General features: G+C 43.7%; 1 protein-coding gene across 1 annotated transcript in view; it reads right to left on the reverse strand.

Annotated features, from left to right (window-relative positions):
* fut8b (fucosyltransferase 8b (alpha (1,6) fucosyltransferase)) overlaps positions 1 to 26,402 on the reverse strand; it is a 134,267-nt gene that overhangs the window by 56,437 nt on the left and 51,428 nt on the right. Inside the window, exon 2 of the mRNA XM_049590310.1 lies at positions 14,662 to 15,268. Coding sequence (XP_049446267.1) covers positions 14,662 to 14,864 — 203 coding nt within the window. The 5' untranslated portion in view covers positions 14,865 to 15,268. The remainder of the gene's footprint in view (positions 1 to 14,661; positions 15,269 to 26,402) is intronic.

Genomic DNA, 26,402 nt, shown 5'->3' on the forward strand with positions numbered 1-26,402 from the left:
GAATAGCATTACTCAGATTCACAGTGTTAAAACTAGAAAATCAAGTTCTTTTTAATCAAACAAACTCACTTGACAATCAACAGTTAGCAGCCTGTTAGCTAAGCTAGCACACTGTTATACGGTCTCTCCGAAATCCACAGCAAAGGTTCAATGTTTTTGATGAACTCGAGGCAAATTCCCAACCAAAATCTCAACGAGGATTTTCACAGGCACATCGGTCATCACAGAGATTCCTATAGGAATAAATGGACTTCTGGTTGCTTTGTCTCTGCACACATTTGTAAGTGGAAAGAAGGTGTTTTTAACCATGGAAAACTTAAAAGGTACACAACGCAGGATTTCCCTAAAAACAATGAAATATCTATGACAATGTATAGATTCAAACAGAAGTACTCCCTCTCAATCATCACTCCTGACCCACCAGAAGTGTGTGGCGGTGTATTTTTCTGCCTTTATTTTTGTGTTTTCTATGCTCAGGATGTTCATGGGTGTGTACCTCCTCAGCCTGCAGGAGAAGTCCGGGCTTTACACAAAGGTAGTGACCTGGTGTCACACCATAAGCAGCAGGCATCCAAGAGACACAGCGCCAAACAACACAATTACACCGAGGCAAAACGCCAGACGAGGGTTAATCTGGGGCTGGCTTTTACTTTTACTTTTGCTAAGGAGTGTGTTCACAAACAGTAACTGACAATCCTGCATAGTATACCTTTAACTGGTACTTGGCAGACAAAACGAAACATCTACATTTAATGCCAAAGTTTGTCATCAATTAGCTGAGATGATCTTCAACCTTTGCTGCTGACTCTGTGACCTGCCAACCATGCTGCAAGATGGCGGAACACACAAAGCGGTCATCTGAGTCTTGTACATAAAAAAAGAAAAAGAAAAAAAAAAGTCACTACTGTACTATTCTCCCTTGACATGCCTCCAAGGATGCCTGTCTGCTATACTGTAATGGGCCAACATTTTGACTGTATAGTGGATGCGAATTTAATTTAGTCAGTCAAAACAGACTGAGATCAAATTAACTTAATAAAAAAACATACTGTACATACTGTATGCTGATTGGTGCTCCATTGGGCACTGTGGCCTGGTCTTTCTAAGATCACGTCATATACAAAGGTCGCAAACAGCTAATCCTTCCCTCACACTGTTGCCATTGAGTCACAGCTACAAGGTCTCTGTAGTTCTTTGTGTTTTTCCTTGATAAAATGTGAGCAAGCATGACTAAGATACAGTAAGAGCTCAAAAGCATCATATTTAAAGGAGCTTGGCAAATTAACAGCTGATAATCTCGCGATTTGCTCATTATAGTTGCCATTCAGTCCATTTAACATATTCCACATTAATGTAATAAGCTATTTTCAAAGCCGTATCTGTGTTGCAACTGTACGGTTTCAGTGTAAATTATCACTCGTTTGTAAATACAAAAATACATAGAAAAATGTTCACAGCTCTGTGTCGATGAACTGTGAATAACTCCTGCATGCATGTAATGAAAACACAAAGGAGCACTCTGACACGCTCAGAACACAGAGTTCAAATCAGCCAAGGAGAGAGAGAAAAAAAAAGAGAACCGCTACTGACATGATACCAAATCAATTCCTCTACATAAAACTATTAAAAATGGAATATGTTCGAATGCACAGGGGCATTGGAGAAGTGCTGCAAAGGCCATGTTAATGAGTCATCAAGGCATGCAAACTCAATTTGCTCCCTGAGTGAGGAACATCAGTCGCTGGCAGGCATAAAGATGAGACTTTTAAAGTTGCAACAGCCCTTCTCGCTGCACAGCTCCCCCCTCGCTGTTCAAGCCTCGGTCCCTGAGAAGCCCCGGCCTCCCACTTCACTGAGCACTAACTGAGCATTGTGCTTCAAAGCCATGGAAATAACTGAGGAGGAAAAAGGAGGATATGTTAACTCCGACATTATGTAACCGCGTGATGGACAAGGATAAACCTATTCATACCTCTGTGGCATCATGTGTGTCTTAAATTCACGCTGCCTTTCTCTGTGAAGTCTGTGAATGCCCAGTGCTGCTGCCTGACACAGATCTTCTGTAATAAGACCCAGGTGTATTTCCTTTCCAAGCATCATCTCGACTATGTATTCTCACAGCTAACGCCGTTCACACAGGATCTCCCCCAGGCCACACCCTAACCTGCTTGTTACACCATTGTACAGGAAGTAGGACTATTTCCTAAGTGACATCATTTCCCAGGGGTCTTAAGTGCTGCTAAAACTGTAACATAAAGCAACACGATATCTCCTTGAACAAGGCAGAAGAAATAGGGCAGACTAGCACAGGCTAATGAGCAGAGACGTGATACAGAGGTTAGCTAACATGCTCCAAAGAGACATAAACTGCTGAGACATAATGCTGGTGCAGGCAAACCACAAGCATCCCTCACCAAGATATGTAGATATAAAATATATCCAAACACTCGGCGGTATCAAAACCCACACACACACGACAAATACATACACAAATACACAAATGATCCCTGACGGTATCTCTAGAGGACCTGAAGCGGAGACTAGACAAGGCAGCTGGATTCAACAGCGTCTTAATCAAACGATACAGGAGAGGTAACAGATGAGACAAACTCTGACTCGGGGGAGGCGGGGCGGAAAGGTGTCTGTGTGTGGGGGGGAGAATACTGCGGAGTGAAAGACAAGCTATGAAAGCAGGGGGTGATGAGCCCCACCGGCACTAAGCACTGAGCCGGAAAGCAGGTGAGGTTCAGTGTGCAACCCAGTTTCCTCTGAAATGCTGCCCCAGCTGTCGCTCCATTGCCTCCTGCCCCCGCACCCGGTAACCATGGAGTTCACAGGGTGATCAGAGTCAGGCGGAGCAGCTTGAACGGTGCAGGCCTGGGTGGCACTGCAGCGCATACATATTTCTGTGGTACGATTTAATACAATCTGCCTCACTTCAAAAGAAAACCTATGTGCTGACCTGCGCAGCCATACATATGGATGGGGATGTAAAGTATTCTGGGGGGTGTAGATGAAAGCAGGCTACATGGATGCAATTTGCCTTTACATTAAGAAGAAAGCTAAAGGGACAGTTCAACCAAAAATCAAAAATACATATTTTTCCTCTTATCTGTAGAGCTATTCATCATTCTAGATTGTTTTGGTGTTAGTTGCTGAGTGTTAAATTACAAAACTCAACAGCAATGTCTTTTTCCAGAAATCATGACATCATAATCAACAGACCCTGTTGTGAGCTATTTCATGTAAGAACTACTTTCTTTCTACCAAACCACACACGCTAACCATAAAGAAAGTGTGCATCTACTCATGGAGGTAGATTTCAAGCAGGTTTTTACTTACAATAAATTAGCTTTGGTTTTTGGTGCATACATTAAAGATACAAGAACATATGAGGAAATAAAAATAAGGCAAAGTACTGCTACACTCAAGTACCATAATATAACAAATATGTATAATATAGCTGTTTTAGGCCTGGTTAACAGGTCATAGCAGCCACACTGCCCATGTGAGCAGCGCTGCTCAGGTGCGGCGCGGCTGCTGCTCAGCTGCGGAGCATCTAGAGATTCGGAGCCTCGCTGATTTTTTAAGTGTGAAGGAAAATTAGACTTTGGTTTGGTTTTTCTTTGGCATTATACCACTTTTCACAACCGTTTCAATGTCTAGATCACACAGACATTAAGAAATACAAATATTCCTTTTTATGTTTCTTGTTTCCCTTTCAAAATAAAAGCTCTCTGACAACTTTTCTGTGGACAGAATCCCTTCATTTGTTAACAGGAGGCTTTTACTGTGAACTATTTGCATGACTGTGTTGCAGTGGCTTGCACGGCCCCATACGTAAGTGGAGTATCAGCTTTTAACAGTAGAGCAAATACATGCAGAAATTATAGTCCAAGATGTGCGTTAATGTAACACATGTAGTCACTGTCTATGAGTTGGAGCAGAGGGATAAAAGTCCATGTCAGTGGAGGCCCTGGGTCTTATTGATGAGGGCCACTGAAACTGGAAAGAAACTGTTTTTGTGGCGTGAGGGTTTGGTCAAAGAGTTTGCGTCCTGGGTTTGAGGGGTCAGGGGAGGTAAGCTAGCAGTAGATGCCTGTTCCCTCCGGTGTGTAGGGTGTAGTTCAGTAGAAAGAAAACAGTTCCTACATGAAACTGCTCACAACTGTGTATTATTTTGAGTGTTGAGTTTGTCAAATGTATTTTTTAGTGCTATGAGCACCACAAGCCGAGTGCCATCAAGCACCATTGTATTTGAGAGAAAACAGACATCTCTATGGCCGATATCTCCAACACTCAGCAACTCACAATCTAGACTGACAAACAGCACTACAGGTGAGAGGACAAATACATGTTTTTGATTTGGGGGTGAACTGTCTCTTTAATGCTCTCATGCTCTGCACTTGTGTGCGTATGTGTGAATCACCAGGCTGTGATGCATCAAAGACCTGATTGACATATTCCAGCCTTTCCTGGAAACTTACTGCGTTAAACCAAACCTCTTGACTCCAATAAGTCAAGCTAATAAACCACAGGAATGTGCGTGTGGGAAAAGGCAAGTAAACACTATAAATGGGTGGAAAAGTGTGGTATTACTATAAAAACCCTGCTACCACAGCTGAAAATCACTTTGAGAGACCTGTTTGAAGACATTATGAGAGGAATAGCACTATCCCCATAAAACTGTATGTCTGTATTACACTGTGCTGTAGCTGTACTACAGTAATTCTATTGTGTCTATTGTGTTTGTGTGAATATTTCTGCATTGTGTCAAATCAGTAAATCTTGTCTCTACATCTCCTTCCTTTGCCGTCTCCATGTTATGTCCACTGACTCAAACAGTGTAATTCCAAGTAAACTGATTCTGAATGGTGCATTCTTGCCTCGCATGCTTCAATGCCTCAGTAAACCCAGAGCGAGCCAGCTCTGCTTCAAGCCCTACTTGACAGAGATGTCCTGACCACAGACAGCTCCCACAATGGGGCTAGTGTGTAGTGGTAGTAGACCTTCCCTCACTGGGCCTGAGCGACGGCCGGGTCGATGGGAGTTCAGGTCTGGAAGCGGCAGCAGCATCTGTTGGTGGGGCCGAACTGGGTTATAACCATTACGAGATAAATGAGTTCTCTCATTGTCTCCTTGTACATGGGTGGACTCATCACGCCGAACTACACACATCTGTTTTTACTGTTTAAATTTGCATTTTTATTTCACTTGAAAGATAGCGACCCAAATGAGGCAGACATATGCAAAAAGAACCACATGCAGACAAGATTTTAGTGCGACGACTGCAGTCTCCACAACTCTTTCAACCCCCTCACTCCACATTTTCCATTTCCTCCTTGCTGCTCTTTACTTAGTGCAGTCCTCACGCCATCCATCATGCTTCCATCCTCCTCGCCTCCTCTGCATCGCCCCCCTCCCTCCCTCCCTCTCTTGGCATGCCTCGGGGATCGATCAGGTCCTCATCGCTCAGCCCAGCTGTCACTCTCACCCCTCGCTCCCTCCGATGTCACACCATCGGGCCGGCGCGTGTCATTGTCTCTGCAGGAGCCGTGGCTTCGTGCCCGAGGTGACTGACAGCTGCAGAGAGGGCGGAGCCAGACAGACTGAGCAACTCGACCTCGTGCTCACCTCTCATTAATGCTGCTGGGTGATTGGTAGGTTGGCACGCTGCCTGTCGCTCAACTCACTCAGGAATGGCCTGAATAACCAAATCACTGGATTGAATCTGTAGGCCGGCAAGGTGATGCTAATTTGAATCTGAGCGGTGATTGATGGATTTATTAATTTCGCATGACAATTCTTCTCGAGAAGATGTGGATAATTCAGCAAAAAACAGGTAAACCATTACACGTAGTGCATCTCGCAGGTTGTATAACTCAGTGCAGGGTTCCTACACATTCTCCACTAAAAAATTCCTTTCTGATCCAGACTAGATTTTTCCGACCGTATTTGACATCTGAGCGCAAACAGCTTAATGTTATTATGTAAATACATGTTGCTGTGACGAGATGAGACTGCTTTTTTGCTTGCACATGGCTTTCATTTGCTGCATCTTCATGTTGAAGATGTCGAATGACTTCACACAAAGTTTGCTTCCAGTTTTCTTTTCCCATTTGGCATCCAAAGCTGTTTGGAATTGTCAAGCCAGCCTACCAGAGAGTTGTACAACAGTCTTCTGTCAAACATCTTTGTCTATATAGTCAGTTTACGTTCCTGAAAACTACATCACTGCATAATAGGGCCGAGCAATTAATCGAAAATTAACTGAAACCAATATTTAAAACTTCTTACCCAGTGGTTCCCAACCAGGGCCTTGATTTTAAGGGGTGTAATAATTTTAATGTGTTAACTTGTTAAACTTAATTCATTTATGTGTCAAAAACAAATAAATTCAAGCGTTATATTAAAAGCTTATTCATTTATTTTAAAATAAGTAAATGAATTAGTATAGAAAATTTCTAAAATATGTGTCGCAAGGACGTGTGTGTGGGGGGCACCAAAGTCTACGATGGTAAAAATATGGGTCTCTCAAGAAAAAGGTTGGGAACCACTGCTCCGACCGACATAATCTTGCCCTTGTCTGTAATGTAGTCTTTTAACATTCTGTTAATACCTTCCCCATTGTAAGTGTGTTCATGTAGTGTCGTCTTAAAAACTACTGGGTGTGTAGTCACGTGACTCCGCCCCGTCCAGTCCACAACCTGGAAGCAACAATTGAGGAGAATTCTAACACCAACTGAGCAACCTTAGCAGCTTGTACAAAGAAAAATGACGTGTCGGTTGTTTGGACACATTTAAGCTTTCATGAAGATGACACTGAACAGAAAGAAATCAAATGTAAACACCGTGGAAAAACTGTTTCAGCGACCAGAGGTAATACCACTAATCTGTTTCAGCACATGGAGCACAATCACATTACCGAATATGAACAGTGCACGGTTCAAAAAAAGGAAGAGACTGACAAGCACCCAGCAACAGGTGCCTCCACAAAGCAGCTCTGCGTAACACAATTATTTACAAAGGCTACACAATATTCAAAATATCTAAATATTCAATACATAACTGTAAGCAGTTCATCTGTGTGTTTTTCTTTCAATTATCTTAAAATCAGAACATAAGATCTGCACTCTTTCATTAGAAAAAATATCCCAGCTTCAACAGTTGAGTATATTTACAGTGCAAACCTTCTAAAAAAGGCAACTCTGACAAGAGGTGTGGTCTCAGACATCTGTAACATAATGTCCCTGATGCATATTTTTCTCTCCAGCTGGCTCGGGAGCATGATCTTAATACATCTTTGACTGCCTCCAATGGAGCATAGTTTGAACTTTAAGTTCCTCTAAACGTGTGAGATTTAGGATCATACAATATAAGATTTTGTGCAGGGCATACATCACTCCTGTCAGATTATCCAAGATGGATGACAAACATCAAGATCTATGGTGGCAGAATTGTGGCGACTGAGGTTCTCTATTTCACTTACTCTGGGACTGTCCATCTGTTAAAACACTCTGGTTAGAAGTGATATCTCTTGTGTCAGAGATTTTAAATGTCAATTTCCCTGTGTGAACGAAAGCATACTTGCTGGGCCTTAAGTTGGACAATAATGTTGGAGTAACAGTTGAAAGCCTGTGGTAACTGGACACTTAGAGACTAATACTTTTAAACTGGACCTACTGAACATGTTACTGGCAGCCTGCCTGTTGAAGGACTTTGATAAGGGACTGGAAGACCCCTGGGACACTGTCCTTTAACTTTTAAAATGGTAGCCCCCACGTATTATTATATACATAATAGTGTTGCACAGTATACTGGTACCAACGGCAGACCGCGGTACTTAAACACCACGGTACATATGATACCATAATGTTGGAGTACCGTAGTGCTACGGTACCTCAAGGTACCACTACTGTGGGATAAGTTCAAAGTCCAATCGCAAGAGGGTGACTAGAGTAGGGTCCAATAATGGCGCGCGCTGGCCACCTGGCACTCAATATGCTGCTGCAGTGGTTTGTTTTCCAGTGACATATCAGATATTAGCTTAGCTACTGAGTATCTTGAGTAACTTGCATTTGCGACTAAAAATAGTTTTGTGCGAGCAAAAGAAATCATTTAGGAGCATGCTGTGTGAATACAGATTTCAACCAGCAGCAGAAATGAAAGGCGAATCCTGCCAGTTGTGGGTTGAACGGGGGTCACAGACAGGAATACGGTGGAGAACTATGGCCACCGCAAGATAACGCGGTTTACCGACAACCGAGAAGCCCGGCTCCAGGTCCACTAATTCCTCTTCGTTGGTGTCATGACTGTCCAGAAGTACCTGAACAGCCGAGCCGTGGCGGCACACAGGTATGTGATGTGTCAGAGGAGAAACGAGTCGTTCACATTTCTCTCTTTGTGGCAGGTAACGGCCCACAAACCTCACAGCACTTTAGGGACTGTTCTTTACTTGTCAGAGAAGGAGGGTGGCTGGTTGATTTTTATTTTATTTATTTATTTATTTTATTTTGATCCCCCCTATGTTAATCACTTATTGATGCTGTTTTTGAAGTATGAATAAGTCAGTAAGTAATTTATTCCATTGAAATATCAGTGATGTATTATAGAAAAGTGATTTATCTTTTTATAAATGACAAAAGGCACATCTGCCTCATTTTTGCTGTGGTATCATGATACTACTCAGAACTGTGATACTTTCACTGGTATCATATCATGGGTCCCAATTTTGGTACTGTGACAACACTAATACATAATGGGTGTTTGAGATCTGTTGTTTGTTAAATATGCTACATGAATGTCACCCTTGCATCAGAAATAAGAATAAAACTGTTAATCACAAAAGAAATACTGTACAAACCTTGTCAGCGAACTATAAGTGCAAAAAACAAAAACAAAATAATCGTTCAGTAATCGTAATCAAGGTAAAATGTTGAATTAAACATGATGTTGATTTTGAGGTCATACTGCCCACCCCTACTGCATAACTCATGAATGTTCAGACAAGCTTATATTCGGTTATTTGCGATGCTATAAACAGCAGTTTAAAGACATTGCAGCAATTTCTTTCAAACAAATGCGGTAGCAGATATCCAGATTTGGTACATTTAAGGCACTTAGGGCAGAGCTATGAGGCTGTGACCTAAAGGTAATCAGTCACAGGCCACACTTCTTGCCTTGAACATGCTCTTTGTGTTTAGAAATTCTGAATTTTGTATTTTAGAGAACAAAAACGGGGTAGTAGTCTGGAAACAGAACTAATTTCCCATACACTCCAGAACTGTAAATTACCAAATTTAAAGTCCACTCTTTTCCATACTGCACAGAAACAATTTAAGTATCTTCATCCTCCCAGTGATGCTACATGAATTTGCAATTCACAATTAAAAAATTCAATATCCCATGCAAACTGCTTCACTATCACTCTCTATCATAGAGCCAATGAGACAATGTACAAGATCCCTTCAGGTATAAGATGAATGCACAACACTGCCCAATACTGCATTACACATCCGTCTCGTACTGCTGTGCTGTGATGACACTAACCAAGTTAAACCCTACTCTGAACTATAAATCAATCTCAATGCAGTGGGTTTCTACTGCGCAACAACTCAGCACAAAGGTGTAATAATGTCAGTTTTATGGGTTTAAATCTCTCTGAGGCCGCTCATAAAAAATGAATGCAGTAATGTGAAGGTTAGGTGCTTTGGATGAAACCTTCTTTATTGTCCGACGTCAGCGGGATGCTCGCAAAAGAACTGCTTCTGCTTCTTGTGCAACATTTGGAGATTCATGTTCTCAGTCCAAAAAATCTCCAGGACGTGCAGGCCGGCGAATTGGGTTAGGCATGCGCTGAGGTAGTCGATCAGCGAGCTAGTGAGTTGTTACATAGTCAGTCAGTCTGTGACAACCTGCAGGCTGGAGGCTGGCTCCGTGCCATGCCTCTGTCAGCAGTTTGGTAGTGGAATGAGGAGGAGGGAGGTGAAGGAGGACTGAAAGGAAGAACAGGAGGAGGCAATGAGAAGGGAGGGGCTGTGGCAGGAATGATGGGCAGCTCACTAACAGCCTCTTTGCGTCTATTAGGGCTCTAATATAAGGATACGAGACACTACGGGGTGGCGCAGTTCTCTCCTGGGCTTGTATCTGACCACTACACACACACACACACACACACGCAGAGAGACATTAAATTGAACAGAGGACAAACCAACCGCTGTCTCTGTCGATAGCTCATAAAGCTTAACCTCAGTAAGCCAGTTGCCTGCTTTTGGCTTGCTGTGCCGGATACTTAGCCGAAGCCGAAGCTTAGAGGGACTTGAGAAGGCACTGTAGCGCTGCCCCAGTAAACAACTGCGGAGGCCTCGGTCCCAGATCAACAACCGAACTCAATAACAAGCAACAAGCGCACAGTGTGTCGGGGACCCATCTGGACACTGGTCGCCTGAAAGCTGCACTTGTTTTTTATGCCATGAATTCCACCTTTGTTTTTGAGCCAATTTTGAATAATTACAAAAGCAAGGGATTTAATCAGGGACCAGCTGTCTGAAGCAACGTGCGCGCGTGTGTTTTTATGTTTGCCGACGAGGGCCCTGCATCAAAGTGAATCGGAATATCACAGCGGAGCGGCAATGGCAACATCTGAAGCTCGAGTTCCCTGTTAATACGGCGAACACACCAGGACACGCTGCTGCATTCCCTGCACACGCATGCACTCGCGGTCGTACACACCCATGTGCAGGGCCCGGTGTTTATGCGGGGATGAGAAAACGCTGTCAGCGTACGGAGATAAGAGCAGAACCATCTGTCTCTCCATTACACATAGCTTGAATGTGTGAATGATGCTGTGTGGTTAATGGGCTCGTACAATGTGCTATTGTCTGCCAGAATAACACAATGAAATCTGGTGAGGTGTGTGACAGTCCATCCATCTGTCTGTCACACGCAGCATCTCTGGCACCACTGATCAGCTTTTGATGAAACTTTGCAGAAACATTTGTTCGACTGTACGCGGCACAAGATGCTGATTTAATCATACGCTGATTACTTTTTCTTTTTTTTAACGAAAACTAAAGTAAAAATCATCTCATCGCTACAGTCTGGGCTTTGCAGCATTACTCTGATTGGACTGTTGGGGAGGGAGAACTGTACTTAATTGCTGGACTTTGCAAAAACTTAAAGGAATGATGCATTGCACCATCGTTTTTACTTCTTATATGACTCAAAAACAAAAGTAAACTGACCAGACAAGCAAAAATGGGTGCATTACATTTGTTTTCAACTGTGCTTTTGTGCAAACCTCATTCTCAAAGATCTAGTAATGACAAAATTCTGCACTCAAAGCACTCACACTGCGAGGCCACACCGACTGGCCCAAGAAGAACCTGCACATACACTTCCAAACTATTCTATTTTGCTACTCAAGCAGATGTTCGGAAAAGGTCCAGCTTTCTTGGCAGAGCCCAAAAAGAAGTAAAGGCTGAGCTGATTATAACGGAAGAGGGAGATGGTGATGATTCAGCTGTTACTGTTGGTGAGGTTTGCTTCTGAAAAACACTGCTCACCTTTCATTAGGTATGTTTACTTGAACACTAATGTCTTAGTTTGGATCCTATTTGCGATGTGGTGTTTATCTGTGAAGAAGAAACCTGATGTACTTTTGATTTTAACAGCATCCAGGATCCTCAGCTCTGTCTCCGTTCAGGTACAGTATGTCTTTTCACTCCTCGACATCTAGGCCACCCTATTATTTCTGTGCCGACTGAGTCACCTCAGCGGTTGATGATGAGCCCACTTTGATTTCTGGCTGCCTGGACTCTGTTGCATTCACCACTCTGCTGCATTTGGCTTCTCTGTCTAACAGTTTATCCTCTGCATTATCAGTGTTGTGTCAGACTTTAATTATTCATTATGATATTGTTAATTAGCATTTTTGTGTGTATCTGACTCATTACTAAATAACTCATGTTGAGGACGCACATGGCAGGTAATGATCAGGAACCTGGATGAGGTGTTCACATGTTGTAAAATGGTTTCAACCACGCAAATTCTTGTTTACAGCGCATTACACGGTCAGGCTCCCTCTTATGTACCTGGACTACTTCAGTCGTATTCTTCAGCTCACACTCGTCGATCAAATATGCTATATTTGCTGCCTATCCCTTGCACTTGCCTTAAGACACGTGGTGATCGAGCTTTTGCAGCCGTAGCACCTGAATTTTGGAATGCTCTGCCTGCTCCCTTACGATCTGCTGACTCTGTGGTTACTTTTAAAAGCCAGCTAAAGGCCCAATCCCATTTCTACCCCCTAAATCTTCCATTTTGTATTGAGTGCCCTCATTTGCGAGATAACCCTTGATGAGGGAAATATTAGGGTAGAGATCTTTCCCTAAGAATTGAGACATCACTTCATGCAAATTGGAGTGGCCGACGTGCAGGCATACATTACTCGTAGTAGCTATGTAAGATACTGGTAGTCATTCAGGTTTGAAAATGTCGGCTCCAGTGCTTATGTTACCTGTGGTCTGTGCTATGTTTATTCTTCTCTGTCTGATGAATCAACGGAGAAGAAATGCTGAAAAACGGCGGCGCCTACGACGTCTTCTAGTTCTGATCGATTTTGTTCAGGTAAGTCGATTTGTTTAAATATTTTGCCGCTGTATTCATCCGAGTTGCTGATGAGTTTACGCTAGTCCAACCATCTGTTGTTTGTATAGCCTACACTCCAATCGTACAGTAACAAATTGTTTTCTAAAACTTGCTGAAGTTGGTGACTTCGCAAGGTGTTCTGGGAAATTCCATCTTCCACTTCGTTGAAAGTGTGGGTCGCGGCTCCTTTGGAATCTAAGGCGGGTTTTAAGTGTTGGAAAACACTTCCACTACCTCAATTCTGTTTTGGGACACCACTAGCCTAAACGTGAACGCGCACAACCAAGTGCAAGTGGGTATTTCTAGAGGAAGTGTGGGTACTGGCACAGGCCCAAAGACACACCTGTTCAGACAGGTGTTTGGGTAACTGGTATGTACCAGAGCTGTACTTTTTTAAACTTTGTGTATTGTTGATGTGTAGTGTGAACTCTTATCTGTTATTATTTTTCTCTTTCTCCTGTGTGTGTGCAAGTAGTTTTGCTAGTTGTGCACTTTTCACGAGGTGGTTCACATCTTTACTTGCTCTCTATGATTTCTTTCTCATTGTATATTGCCCTTGTGAAGCACTTTGTGACCTATGTCTGCGAAAAGTGCTATATAAATAGATCTTACTCACTCTACTTACTCCAGCTCCCTCCCGGGCTGCTACCTTGATGTGGTGGGGGGGCTTGGGTGTCTCAAAGATCCTGTGAGCTATACCGGCAGGGGCTTAAGGCCCCTGGCAGGTCTATCCGAGCCGGGCAGGTCATGGGGGAGAGTCCGGACAAAAAGCAGCACTGGTCCCCCATGTTGGGGGTTGAGCGTGGGGCCGACAACCTCACCTCGGAAAACAGCAAGTGTTGCAGAAACTGCAAGATACAAACCACTGAACCTTGGGTCCAAACGAAGCGCCAGCCAAACCACAGGCAGTATGATGGTAGCAGAACAAAACCCACCCCAGGAATTCTGTTGCTTGAAGAAGAGTCTCCAAAGACCCAAAACTACTATCCGTCTTGGAGGATGGAATGTTCGCACCATGTTCAAATGCAAGACTAACACCTGGAGAAGGACAGCGATGATGGAGCTGAAGGAGATGGGTCTCTCATAGTGTTGCACGGTATACCCACACTATAATAGTACCGCGGTACTAAAGTATTCCAAACGGTACTATACTGCATTTGGAAAATACCGGTACTTTGAAATTGATTCAATTCATTAATTTAGTTAATTTATTTTACTCAATTATGCACACAAACGCCTTTCTTGTTCCTATTGGAGCACAGATTGCACAAGTGGTGTGTATGACAACACCTGTATCAACATTCGCAGCTGGCGCATGTGAAAAAAGACAAGAGAAAGCCTGCCTCGCAAAGGGAGACAACACAAGACAACACAAACTTGGTGGAACATTTGAGCGACCAAACCATGACGTCTGTATCGAGGTACTTACCGAACCATGATTTTTTGGTACCGTTACACCTCTACTATTTATTGTTCTAAAGGTTTGTATCCAAAAGGACTTTTCCTTAGGAAAAGTACCGAAGAGTATCGAAAAGTATCGAAATTCATATTGGTATTGGTACCGAAACAAAGATTTTGGTATCGTGACAACACTAGTCTCTCATGGAACGAAGCACAGGCCAAAGCACGAGACAGGGTTCAGTGGCAGTGTATGATTGCGGCCTTGTGCCCCAGCCGGGACGAAGAGGATAAGTAAGTAAGTAACTTACTCCAGCTAGCATGATCAGGTTTCGTAAAGTTAGGTATGGGCTGAGCCAGGTGTCTGAAACTAGGATAGGATCTGTGTGATCGCAAAAACAGCATACTAGTGTGCACATAAACACACTTAAAGCTGGCACATATAAATATCTGTGACTACTGCACTGACTACCGATTGTCACCTTCCCCACTGCAGACAAAAGCCAAATGTTAGTGGTTTTTTGTCCAGTGGGAAATGAGCTTTGTTTTAGGAGGAAAAAATGTTTGGTGCTGTGACAGTCAAGCAACTCATTTCTGAAAACATCCAGTGATTACCTGAGCGATTCGGCCATGCGCCGCAGGTCTTCATTCTGCTGCTTGAGCCGCTCTAGCTTGGCCAGGATCTTGGAGAGCTCCCGGCTGGATCGCTCCGGGTGCTCGCTGTCCCTCACCAAGTGGCCACCAATGTAGAAGAGGAGCGTGCCCCAGGCCAGCAGCACCAGGGTAATCCAACGCCATGAACCCGCCCAGGGCCGCATGGTGCAACCTCGCCCACCCAAAAATGCCTCTTGGTGTGCCTGTACACCCACCGACCTGCCGGCCTGCCTGCTGGATGTGCGCACACACTCTGTGCCCCGTCACCACAAGTGCCACAGCGCCAACCTTGGCATCTTTGCAGGGGATGGTGTACAGTAAATGACAGATGAGAGGGGGGGGTGCGTTTGTGGCTCAGCAGTGTGTAAGAAAAGGCGGCGTGTCTCTCCAGCGATCAACCAGCCCTTCCTACGCGTGCTAAAGCATGGCTAGCATGCTCCGATGTCTGTGTTGTGACAGCCTGTTTGGTGTCTCCTCCCCTCCGCCCAGCTACGTGTTGTCCAGCTCCTCCCACACCGCCTTGCTGTTTCCTTCCAGTCCCACAGGATTCTTTTATTTGAGATGTTCCCTGTAAGAACAAAGAAAGACATGGGAGTTAGTTGAGCTTATTGTGCAGTGTTTTGTCTGGCAAGTACTGCATGTGCTTCTTGGTCAAACAGAGGCAAATTAAAATAATTGAAGAGCTACGCCCGTAAACCAGCTTGACAGACAAATACTCCTGTAGAGGAGAGCAACGCATGAGACATGTCTCAGTAGCATACAGGAAACAGAGAGGACAGAACAGGGCAGACAGTTAAAGCCAAGACGCTGCAGACTGGTCCCGACATAACCCTGTCTCAGCAGCCTACAGGATTGATCAGCATGACACTGCAATTTGCATTTACATAGTGATGTGCAGTCCCTGAGCTATGCTGCATTGCTGTCGAGGCAGGACAGGGATGTTCCACTTTCCACTTCCTGCACACACACACAAATACACACACTTGTACTAATGCAGTCTCTCAACAGTCTCACTCACACGCACACACATACACATACAGAAGCCATCACACAACCAAGAATACATCTTTTATTTCCTCAACACCCAACGCTGCATCCTGAACCACAGCCTACCACAACCCACTTCCAACACTTCCTCCCTCACTGTAAGTTAAAGCACGACTAAGCCCGACAGTTAATGGATTTGTTTGGAGACGGCTAAATCCCACAAAGTTCTCCCCGAGCATTTCCCTCCTCCCCAAAGTGCCGGCTGCCATCCCCGTAGCCTCCGTGACAGAATGCAACATTGTCAAGGTGATACGGTGAGCTCAATGGAGCAGAGGGAACGAAAAATCCCTGGATCATCACTTCCCTTCATCCCAAAGCAGCGGGGGAGACGAGATGGACGCGTGCCGGGTTTATGAAGCAACCTTCGCTGTCAACTCCCCAACAAAGCCCTGCCACGCAACTGAGACTAGTCGTGTGATGGGATGAAGACTGGCAGGTGTGTCTGTGCGCACGACATCTAAGTGTGTGCGTGTGTGCGTGTGCTATCATCTCTGAGTGCGCGCTGGAATAATGCCAGGCATCTTAGACTTCGTGTGATTGGTGGTGGTGGGGTGCGGTTGATTGACATGTCGCAGTATCTCTGGTGCCTCTGCCTGCGAGCGTTCAAGACAGAGGAAAGTATTCCTGCTGGGGTTCGCCTGGCAGCACAGAAGTAGGTTAACAGTAGCTCATCATGTTTACCATGGCAGCATAGTTGATATGTAGGACATGAATGGTGCCATGCTGTAATACCACAGAGACGCTTCATGCTTCACTGGCGCAAACTGCCCAGAATGCAGCAGCTGAGATCACTGAAACAATGAGGCGCAAACTATTCTCCTTCATTTCTTATTGACTGATGTGGGATTATTGAAATCTGTGCAGACGCTCCTTCTTCGCCAGTGCTCCTGTTGTGACTAACCTAGCCTGACACAAGGGTGGCTCCTCTTTATGCATGCAGCACTAGGATGTGCTGAGCTGTGTTTTATTATGGAAAATAAGAGCTGCGAGAGGGTAGCACTCCACCAGCTAATGCACGACTGGGACTTTACTAAAAGGCAGGCTGCAAAAACCCTTGTCACTGTGTTTGAGGAGCCATAATGAGGTTTGTGCTCAGTAGACTAAAACTGATAAATATAAAACTGTTGGATGAGGCAGGCAACTGCTGCCAAATAGGATATGGGAAATTTTTGGAGATAACACTTTTGGCTAGTTGTTGGGCTTATATTTGAAAGTCAAAGTAAGCTAGTGATATTTTTCCGGCATGTTCACAGAACTTTGGAGAAATTAACAGGAGCTCTTCACAGTTGATGGCCTCAGTGATATCAATTCAGAACACAGTGATGTACAGTAAAGGTCAATATTTGCTTTACACGCCTTACTAAAACAAACGCAACAAATCAAGGCATTTTATTTACAGATGCTGCCGGTGAGGTCATCGCTGTTGTTTCCAGTGAAGCTTGTGGCTTGACAGAACACCTGGGTTACAAACTGGAGGCCAAAAATTTAAAACATGAGGGTATTTATCAAAAACATTGATACATATAATTTCTAGGACACACCTTTAAAAAAAAAAAAAATCCCATGTTAGTGTCACAAAGCTCCAGCAGATATTGGCACGATGCCATGAAAATGCAATAAGGATAACATTGTTTACTCTGAATCAGCATTATGGAAATATTTGGGACTTCAAAGAAAATCCGCTCCGTCCTTCAGAACCTCCACTGGCTCCCTGTCCCACAACGCATCCAATTCAAAGTCTTTCCTCCATAACTAGGCCCCCTCCTACCTCCCTTACCTGCTCCACCACCACACTCCTTCCCGCAGCCTGCACTCCTCTAATGCCAACCTCCTGACTCCACCACTCAGGGCTAAGCACCGTACCTGGAGCGACAGAGCCTTCTCCATAGCTGCCCCCTCCCTCTGGAACTCTCTCCCCAAACACATTTGAGACTGCACTGACCTGTCCCAGTTTAAATCACTACTCAAAACTCAACTTTTCAAAACGGTTTTTAATGATTGTTTTATGATTGTTTTTAACTCATGTAAAGTGTCTCTGAGTACCGTGAAAAGCACTCCATAAATGCCATATGCAAATAATGCCTTATGAGGTAAAATACAGAGGAAACATGATGTACCTCCCTGGTTTGGCACTAACTTCTTGCTACAGTAACATTAGCTGCTGTTTCAACAATTTTCGGCTATAAAAACATGCACGCAGACTGAAATTCAACCGTGCTGTTTTGTCGGGAAATGCAGTGATTTAAACCAACGGTGAGTACTAAACAGTATATATAATACATGTAATTTGTTAAGCTATGAGTAAGGGAAATGTCCTCGAGTGGCTAGGCTTATTCATGCAATGTGAAGGTGATTAAGCTAATATTGATGACTAGCAAAAACCAACTGTTTTGTCTACGGACACTGACAGTTGCTTGTATTTTCTTGTTAAATGTTCTTGTTGTTTTATGGCTGTTTGGTGATGTTAAGGATCCTGGTTAAGGTTGGGTCTTTCTGGCAAAGAAAACTCTGAAGGTCAACTTATCCCATGCGCTGTTTTATGTGTGTTAAGCCTAGTTCACATTACACGATTTTCACCGCGATTTTGACGTCGCAGAGGATCTTGAGAGCCACCTTGGGTCGGAGGTGAGTCGTCAGATAGTCTGCCACAATGAGTCCTCATGTGTGAACAAGCCTACAAGCAAGTCACCCCCTCGTCCGTGACTGGGACTGGATATCTGGCATGCTAGAAAACTGGAGAAGTGTGAAACGACTGACGAAGAGCATCAGCCAGTGAGAGGCGGGATACGTCCCACGTCAGCACGCGGGAGGACGGAAGAAATGTGAGGAGGACAAGCTGCAAGGTTGCCACTTGCCAGGTTCACTTACTAGCCACGACTTTGGGCTTATTTCTAAAGTGGAATTGCTTATTTGGGCTTGCTCTCTAAATGTCACCTTTCTCTATATATATATCCGTCTAATAAGTTATTTAAACGCATGATAGTATGTCGGACTGGACTCGCTTCTTTTGGGCTTGTTTCCATAGCCCTGGTTGCTTGTTTCTCTCCCAAGATCTGGCAACACTGACAAGCCAGCTGACAAGCAACAACAACGGCGGCGTCCATAGGATCACAGGGAGCGCGTAGTGTTTGGACCCAGGATAATAAAGAATATCCATGCCTTAACGATGTGTCGTCTCCAAGTTTGGTGACGTCACCGCGTTATCTGGGGCTCTGTCGGTGAGGGCTCGGTGGAGAAATCTTGTGGTGTCCACACACAGGTCGTAACGCAATTGGCGAGACTCCCAATGACAGAAACACACGTCGCCAGGTATGATCGTGTAATGTGAACTAGGCTTAAGTGCAGTCAGTTTAAAGTTAACTTTCCCACATTTACCAGTTCCAATTATTTACAATTTATGTTGTTTTTATGGCCTTAAGCAAAGAAAAAAAAAAAGCAGCGGCAGCTTCTTCTGTTTCCGATTGTGTTAAATAGACGGATTATATCATCTGATATCAATTAAAGGCCCCTGAACTGAATCGAGTCGAAATCGTATTGTAGCAGACTTTGTGATATTGGTTAAATCAGAATCAGAATCAGAAATACTTAATTGATCCCCAAGGGGAAATTGTGATTTATATAGAGAAATATAAGAAGTAAGAATAAGAGTATGAAATAGAAGTATGTAAATATAAAGCAATACAATAAAATTAAATTAAAAATTTAAATGTACATAAAAACTGCATTATGCTACACTGTTTAACACTAGTACTTAAGTTATAAAAATGTTAAAAATAACATATATATCGTCCCTGTGCTGAGGCTGTAAGTGTGAAATTTAACTACAATATATACATCAGTAGAATAAACAAAAAATACAGTAAAATAAAAGTGAACATAATTATGTGCAACTTTGTCATGCACAGTTATGTGCATGACAAAGTTGCACTGTATCACTGTCCAAGGAACCAATATAATATCGTATCATGATGAAACTAGTGATTTAACAGTCAGGGAAGGTTGGATGAAAAACATGGAGTTGCATTATGGGACTTGCTTTTCTGCAGCTTCATACTGGGGACTACAATTCAGGATCTCACCCTCCACTGCTTTGATTTTGACTTTGCCGTTTTATGTCAAATGCAGGTCCTTTAACTTTATGGAAGTGCATTACTAAATTGCTTGAGGCCCCTTTAATAGCCTTAAAATACAAAGCTAACATTATTTTACAAGGTCAAAAGACATCAGAGCAGCATAACCAGACGTAAAAGACCATGAACATTGAAAAACACATTCATCACACTAAAGGTCATAAATGTTGGTTTTTGATTGCTGGAAATGGCAGCAGACTGCGCTGACCTCACACTGTGAGTAAAATGGTTACACAGCCCGGCACCATTAATTTGCCAAAGCAAATTCATCTTAATGTTTTGAGTCTAGGTTATAGAAGTAAGTGTGTGTGTGTGTGTGTGTGTGTGCTGCGGGTAATGTGAGATTAGTTCAGGGTGTAAAATTTAGGGAACAGAACCTGAGATCAACCGCATTTAAATACTGGAAGCACCCAATCATCCTTATTAAAGAGTCGGCTTCAGAGGGTACAAAACCTGCAGGATTATTGGTTAATTATGCTTTAAAGTTACAGCCATCTTTACTAACTGCACATTATGGCTATTATCAAATCCAGTGAATGGCCTCGGAAAATGACTGAAGAAGGTTTTACGGTTTCTTTTCAATGTGCCTTTCACTTCAGCCTTGGCTGCAATGAAGTGGCAATGGAGAGGAGAAACACATTCATGGTCCCTCTTTCGATAAATCGCTGTGTTTTATAACTGGAAGAATGAGAAGACGTCTATTGAGTCCTGTGTCAGCAGAATGTGGCCTGATTAAAGAGAAAATGATACTCTACTACAATTTATTCCACTGATGAAGATCTGGTGGTGTCATATGCCACCAGAGATATTACCCGGCGCATGCAGAGCGCTAAAGACTTCTTGCATTTTCTCAAACCTCTCGCATTTGCCCTCGAGTCGCGTCCAATGGGGGGCATAAATAATGGAAATTATAATAATGTCAGTTAAATAAATAAATAAAAGATCCCTACTGTGGCACAATCATTTCTAAGTTGGACTGTGTGACAGATATGCTGACAAAGGGATTTTAGAGAAATTGGCCACATAGTGCTTCATTTTTTTTATTCCGCTTCCTTCCACCAAGCCCCTCGCTCATCTTCCAAGAAAAATGGAGGCATGATTGCGAGGTCTTTGCTACAGTGGACAAAATGAAGCATGTCACCGCTTCCTTTTGAACGTGCACTCCTCCTACTTACTGAAAGGGAGGAATAAGTGACCCTACGCTGTTCACAAACGCTCGCTCGGCGGATCTTCTTCTCGACCTTGCGTCTCAAACATCATCGCTCTCCTCACAATGCCCTTCACCTTGCTGTCAAAGGCAACTGAGTGGAGCTGCTCGGGCCCGGTAAAGGCTGGCACGGTACATGTGGCACTGCGGGGCGGGCTGTCACCGCTGTCACACAGTGCCCCTGTGCTGCAGCAACATGCAGGAGCCTGAGGGGTCGGCAGAGATGACCTGTTTTCAGTCCTGCTGGTTAATCTTCAACGTGACTCAGGCTGCAGCAGAGGTCATCCATCAGCGCGCTCTGGTCTCCAGGCAATAAGCACCGCGATGAGGTCCACCGCTGAATTATGCATGGAGCTCGACTGAGGACGGCTTCTATTACACCAACACAACAACTGGAAGGGAGCGTCGTCTATACGCCTGGCCGACCACTGCTGGATCTTTAAAGGGCTGATATAATAATGATATAGATAGATGAATTGATGGATAGATAATCAGCCGATTAAACAGCTTTTCATCCATGTTGCAGAGTGCATTGGTGTGTGTTGCTAGGGGTAACCCTACGGGGGATATGCAGCAAGATGTATTACATGTTTTGTCATGTAGCATAGTGACAGAGATATGACGTGTGTGTGTGTGTGTGTGTGTGTGTGTGTGTGTGTGTGTGTGTGGAAACCAGACAGGAGATGATGCATAGTAGCACTGAAAAGATGCCAATGGATAAAAATGAAGGTGAAAAAAGCGGCTCACACGTCTACGGCTCCGATGCGGAAATATCTATCTGACAGATGAAGCTGAATGTGACCTACAATTGGACGGGAGCTGTGTGTTTTTGCTGATACTGTCAAAAGTGTTTGAAATAAATTTCCCATCCCCGGCATATGACCAGTTTGATTTGAGATGTCTGATCCTCGGTATCAGTTTATGAGCACAATGGAAGGAGGGGGGCAGTTTGCAGGTGTTTGGCCTACAGAAATGCAGCAAGAGAAACATCAACTCCGACTCTGGCTGCAATTTTTAACCATTATTTATCCAGGGATGTTTTGCTGAGCAAGCTGTTCTTGAGAAAAAGCCTTCTTTAGAGCCATAAAGCTACACTCATTTCCACCTGATAGCCGCCTGATGCAGCCACAGTTCCCTACAAATGGCCACTGAGTAGCTTTTCAGGCTATTTTCTCAGCTGGTCTGGAGGTTCAATCTGGCGACCTTTCAGCCTCTACCCCAGTTCCAAAGTAATGGATCGTCCTAATGTCAGGAGCGCGGGGGTTGTCACATTCAAATATACAAACCACAAGCAAAGACAAGTGAATCTAAAACGCAGAATCAGGACGGCACTTGAAAACAGATCATAATGTATTTATTCCAAGAAGCTGCAGCAACGGGGAAAAACAACACAAATGTTTTTAGGGAGGGTTGTAACCTGAAATGTTTGCTCCCTTGTTTGCTGCCATTTGCAACAAAAACATTACGATTACACTCTGAGTGTGACTCCGTGATTTTTTTTTTTTTTTTTCATCAATATGAATATCAGCAAACGTCTGACTCATTCAGCAGCAGAGTGCTCCCACTCCCTGTGCTCCTTTTCTCCTCTCAGCTGGCTCGCAGCCGAGATACGGAGACACCCTTATCTTTTTGGGGCGGCCTGGCATTGTATATGCGCGCGTGTGCCCGTGAGTGGGTGTGCGGGAGTCACCTGCCTCTGTCGTGTTTGCTTGACTGCAGACACACACATACATACACTCTCACACACATACAGGAGAGTGGTGAATATTTCATGAGCTGCTGTTTACTTCACAACATTTCTAAGCTGAATGTGGAGGAGTCCATTAACTTAGGCCAAAAGGCAGAGAGAAAGCCTGGCGTGGTGAAAGAGACGAACATAGATAGATTGCGAGCTAGGAGAGTAAAGACGGCACAAGTAACTGCACTCAGTTTAATACATACACATGGAGAGGCACTAACAGCGAGTACACCGAGGTCATATCCTCGGAATTGTTTATGTGAGCTTGGAGGCGTTAACGCCTAGAGAAGGATGGTTTTATAATTACACAAATTATATACTGTGAGGTTTAAGTGGCTGATATGGACGATCATTTGGAGTCAGTGTCTTGAAATATGAGTGTTTTTAGGCAAAATACTGAAGTTAAACTGAAACAAAATGGAAGGGATTTAGTGTTTCTCCACCAGATTTTTACTTCTGGCAGAGTGGGGAAGAGTAAAGAAAAATGAAATGATACAGGGAAAAAAAAAACAACACTTTGGTGAGACTTTGGTATCCAATCAAATATTTAGGGTGGTGGGGTCACACTGTGGGAATTTGGTCTTCTAACCTCAGTGTTTTATCATGAATTCTTTATTTCTAAAATCCAGGCCACAGCCCTGCACACACCAAAGTTGAAAAAGAAAAAAATATCTGTATTTGTGCAGTGACAGTCCATGTGTATCTATGACTTATCACACAGACAGACAGACAGACAGATAGATCGATAGACATTTTAAACAATTCGTAAACTGTAAGAGTAACGACTACCTGTCAGTTGGTTTTGTTAAGCTAAGGTGGGTCCTGCATTATTAACCTATCTTGATGAAGTCTTCAACAGATACCCAATGTCGAAATCTAGATGAAAGAGCACAATTACTTCAGTTTATATTACCCTTACATGATACACATTCCTCAGTTCTGCTAAATCCAGTCTCAAAATCGGCTATTGGTCAGACGATGATAAGCCTTCTGGGGCAGAAGCCAGTACTTCAGGTGTAGCCAGCAGATATCCAAGGCAAGATTTCCTCTTCCTGGTCATTTCGACTAACCTGCATTGACAAATGAATGCAGGTATGTTTGAAAATACTAATATAAAAACCTTCCGGGATAGTGTTACGCCTCCCTGAGGAAAGTCATTGACTACACTGTTCACTGTGACCCAGCATTGTGTCTTTTGAATTATACTGTTAAAGGAAACGGGCCAAAACACAACATACAAATTGTAGAAACTGGATGCATGACAGCTAAAAAGACTTACAGCAATAGTTCGGAAGGACGCAGCCCGGCTGAAAGAGGGACATTTCTAAATATGATCTCCACAAAGGAGCAGCTTCTAACCTTTCGGAAGTTTATAATGAGGAATGACTGTGGAGAGTCGTACTGGATACTGTTCGTAAAATACCTACTTTTCCAGGAATCTTGAGAGAGACTCCAGAAGCCACATGAATGGACCAATATTTCTTTCTGTTTTGTCTAGTTTGACCTGTTGATCCATAACTCACTTAGACACACATAAACCCTCTGTAATTACGAACCCTTTGTTTTGTTTACTTGTCTCTTACTCATTTAGGTACCTTTGCAGATATGTGAGTTAAGTATGCTATCTTGTTGTTCTGTTTGTTTGGAAAACTCAATAAAAGTTCAAGTCAGCGGGTTCCAAGATTGCATTTCTGCCAATGTGCCCTGTTTCTCCACCCAAACTGATTACCTGCCGCTAACGACGAGATTGGTCAATACTTCTCGGCCTACAAACACAAACCAGAACACTTCTGATACCAAAATCTTGTCCCACAGATTCTACACATGGTAAGTTGTAGATGGGCCTGCATTTGTATAGCGCCTTCCTAGTCATCTGACCACTCAAAGCGCTTTTTACACTACGACTCACATTCACCCATTCACACATACACTGGTGCCACCTGATACAGCCATTGGGAGCAATTTGGGGTTCAGTATCTTGCTCAAGGAAACTTCGACACGCAGACTGGAGGAGCCTGGGCTCGAACCACTGATCTTTCGATTGGTGGACGACCCGCTCTACCTCTGAACCACGGCCGCCCGCATACACATGCATGCAGGTATCTGTTTATAGAGGTAATGTTAAATCAAATTAACTATTATTCCATTATAGGTGTACTTGAGTTAATGGGAACTTGGAGGCCACAGTGTACATACAGATGGGTTTCCCACACATTCAACTGTTTGTGTGGTCCACCCAATATCAGCAAATGCCGCCACATATTATTTATATTTTCTATTAGCAGAAAGTCAGGCACTGTGAAAGTGAAACTGAACTGGTTATTAATTCATATAGAAATAAAATGATCTATTTCTTAGAACAACAGCGCTCTCACTATGGTGTTGTTTCATCAGTTTTACAACCTACTTTAAATGAAATCAGTTGAGTTTCAATAGATACTAATATTGTGATCACCATATAAGTTGCGACTTAAGTGGGAATAATTTTTGCATTTCATTTTCACTATAAAAAATGGTGATGATGTGATTTTTGCTGGGGTTTGTTCCAAACAAGCATATTCCCATGCATCTGGAATATGACTTGTAGGCTGAGGCATCTCTGTAGCACCACTATGCTTCATTTATAACTGTATGTTGTGACACATTTTACCTTAAAACAATTGCAGCTACTACGTTTTCAATATTGCACTTGGTCATGTTGCGATTTTGATAATATTTCAATTGTCTAACCCTAACCACCACACTTAATTCTGTGCGAAACACTGTGCAGTTTGAATTAAAGTTGAAACGCAGGGCGTCAGGAGAGGCTCAACAGCTCTGGAGCCTCTTAATGTTGGCCTGCCAATGTAACGGTCAGACTCTAATGGAGACACGGCATAATTTGGACAGGGTTACCAGAGAGTATGAAAATGTAATATTTGTCAGCTCTTTTCAAAGAGGGTTGCGTATTCACAGAGCGACACACTTTCATCCTCGAGCGCCGACTATCTGAGCGAGGCCTCCACTTGAAGGCACTGAAGGCAGCCCACCTCATCGCAACTTTGGGATTAAGTCTCGCAGAAGTGGCTAAAGGTCTCTGAGAAGTTCTAGCCACGCAGCCGCTGAGCCCGCTGCAGCTTGGCATTCAGTATCAGAGCTAAGCACACAGCCTCTCCTTCAAGGTTATCTCTGTGGAGAATTCGCTGACAGCAGGATACACGCGCACACGCATTCACACACGCACGTGCACTCACACGGTGACACAAAGATAGGTACCCACACACACACACACACACACACACAAACACAGTGGCACACACCTCATTGGCCCGGCAGGGGGGGGAGGGGTGCGGCACGTTTGTGCTGGCGGTTTATGCAAACAAGTTTTTAATTGGGATGGAAGGACATATGATTAGCAGTAAAAAGGCACCAATCATTCCTCTGTTTTATTACTTTTTATGTCCAAATAAAAACGTGGTCCTGGGCAGGGGCCCCACCTGCCAAGCCAATCTGTCTCCTGACGAGTGAAGGTGGATCTCGGGGCTCAGACGTGGTCAAGGACAGCATTGTAAATTCACCGTGTCAGTGAGGGTGATGAACT

The sequence above is a fragment of the Epinephelus fuscoguttatus genome, linkage group LG11, assembly GCF_011397635.1.
Source record: "Epinephelus fuscoguttatus linkage group LG11, E.fuscoguttatus.final_Chr_v1".
In the NCBI taxonomy this organism is placed as follows: domain Eukaryota; kingdom Metazoa; phylum Chordata; class Actinopteri; order Perciformes; family Serranidae; genus Epinephelus; species Epinephelus fuscoguttatus.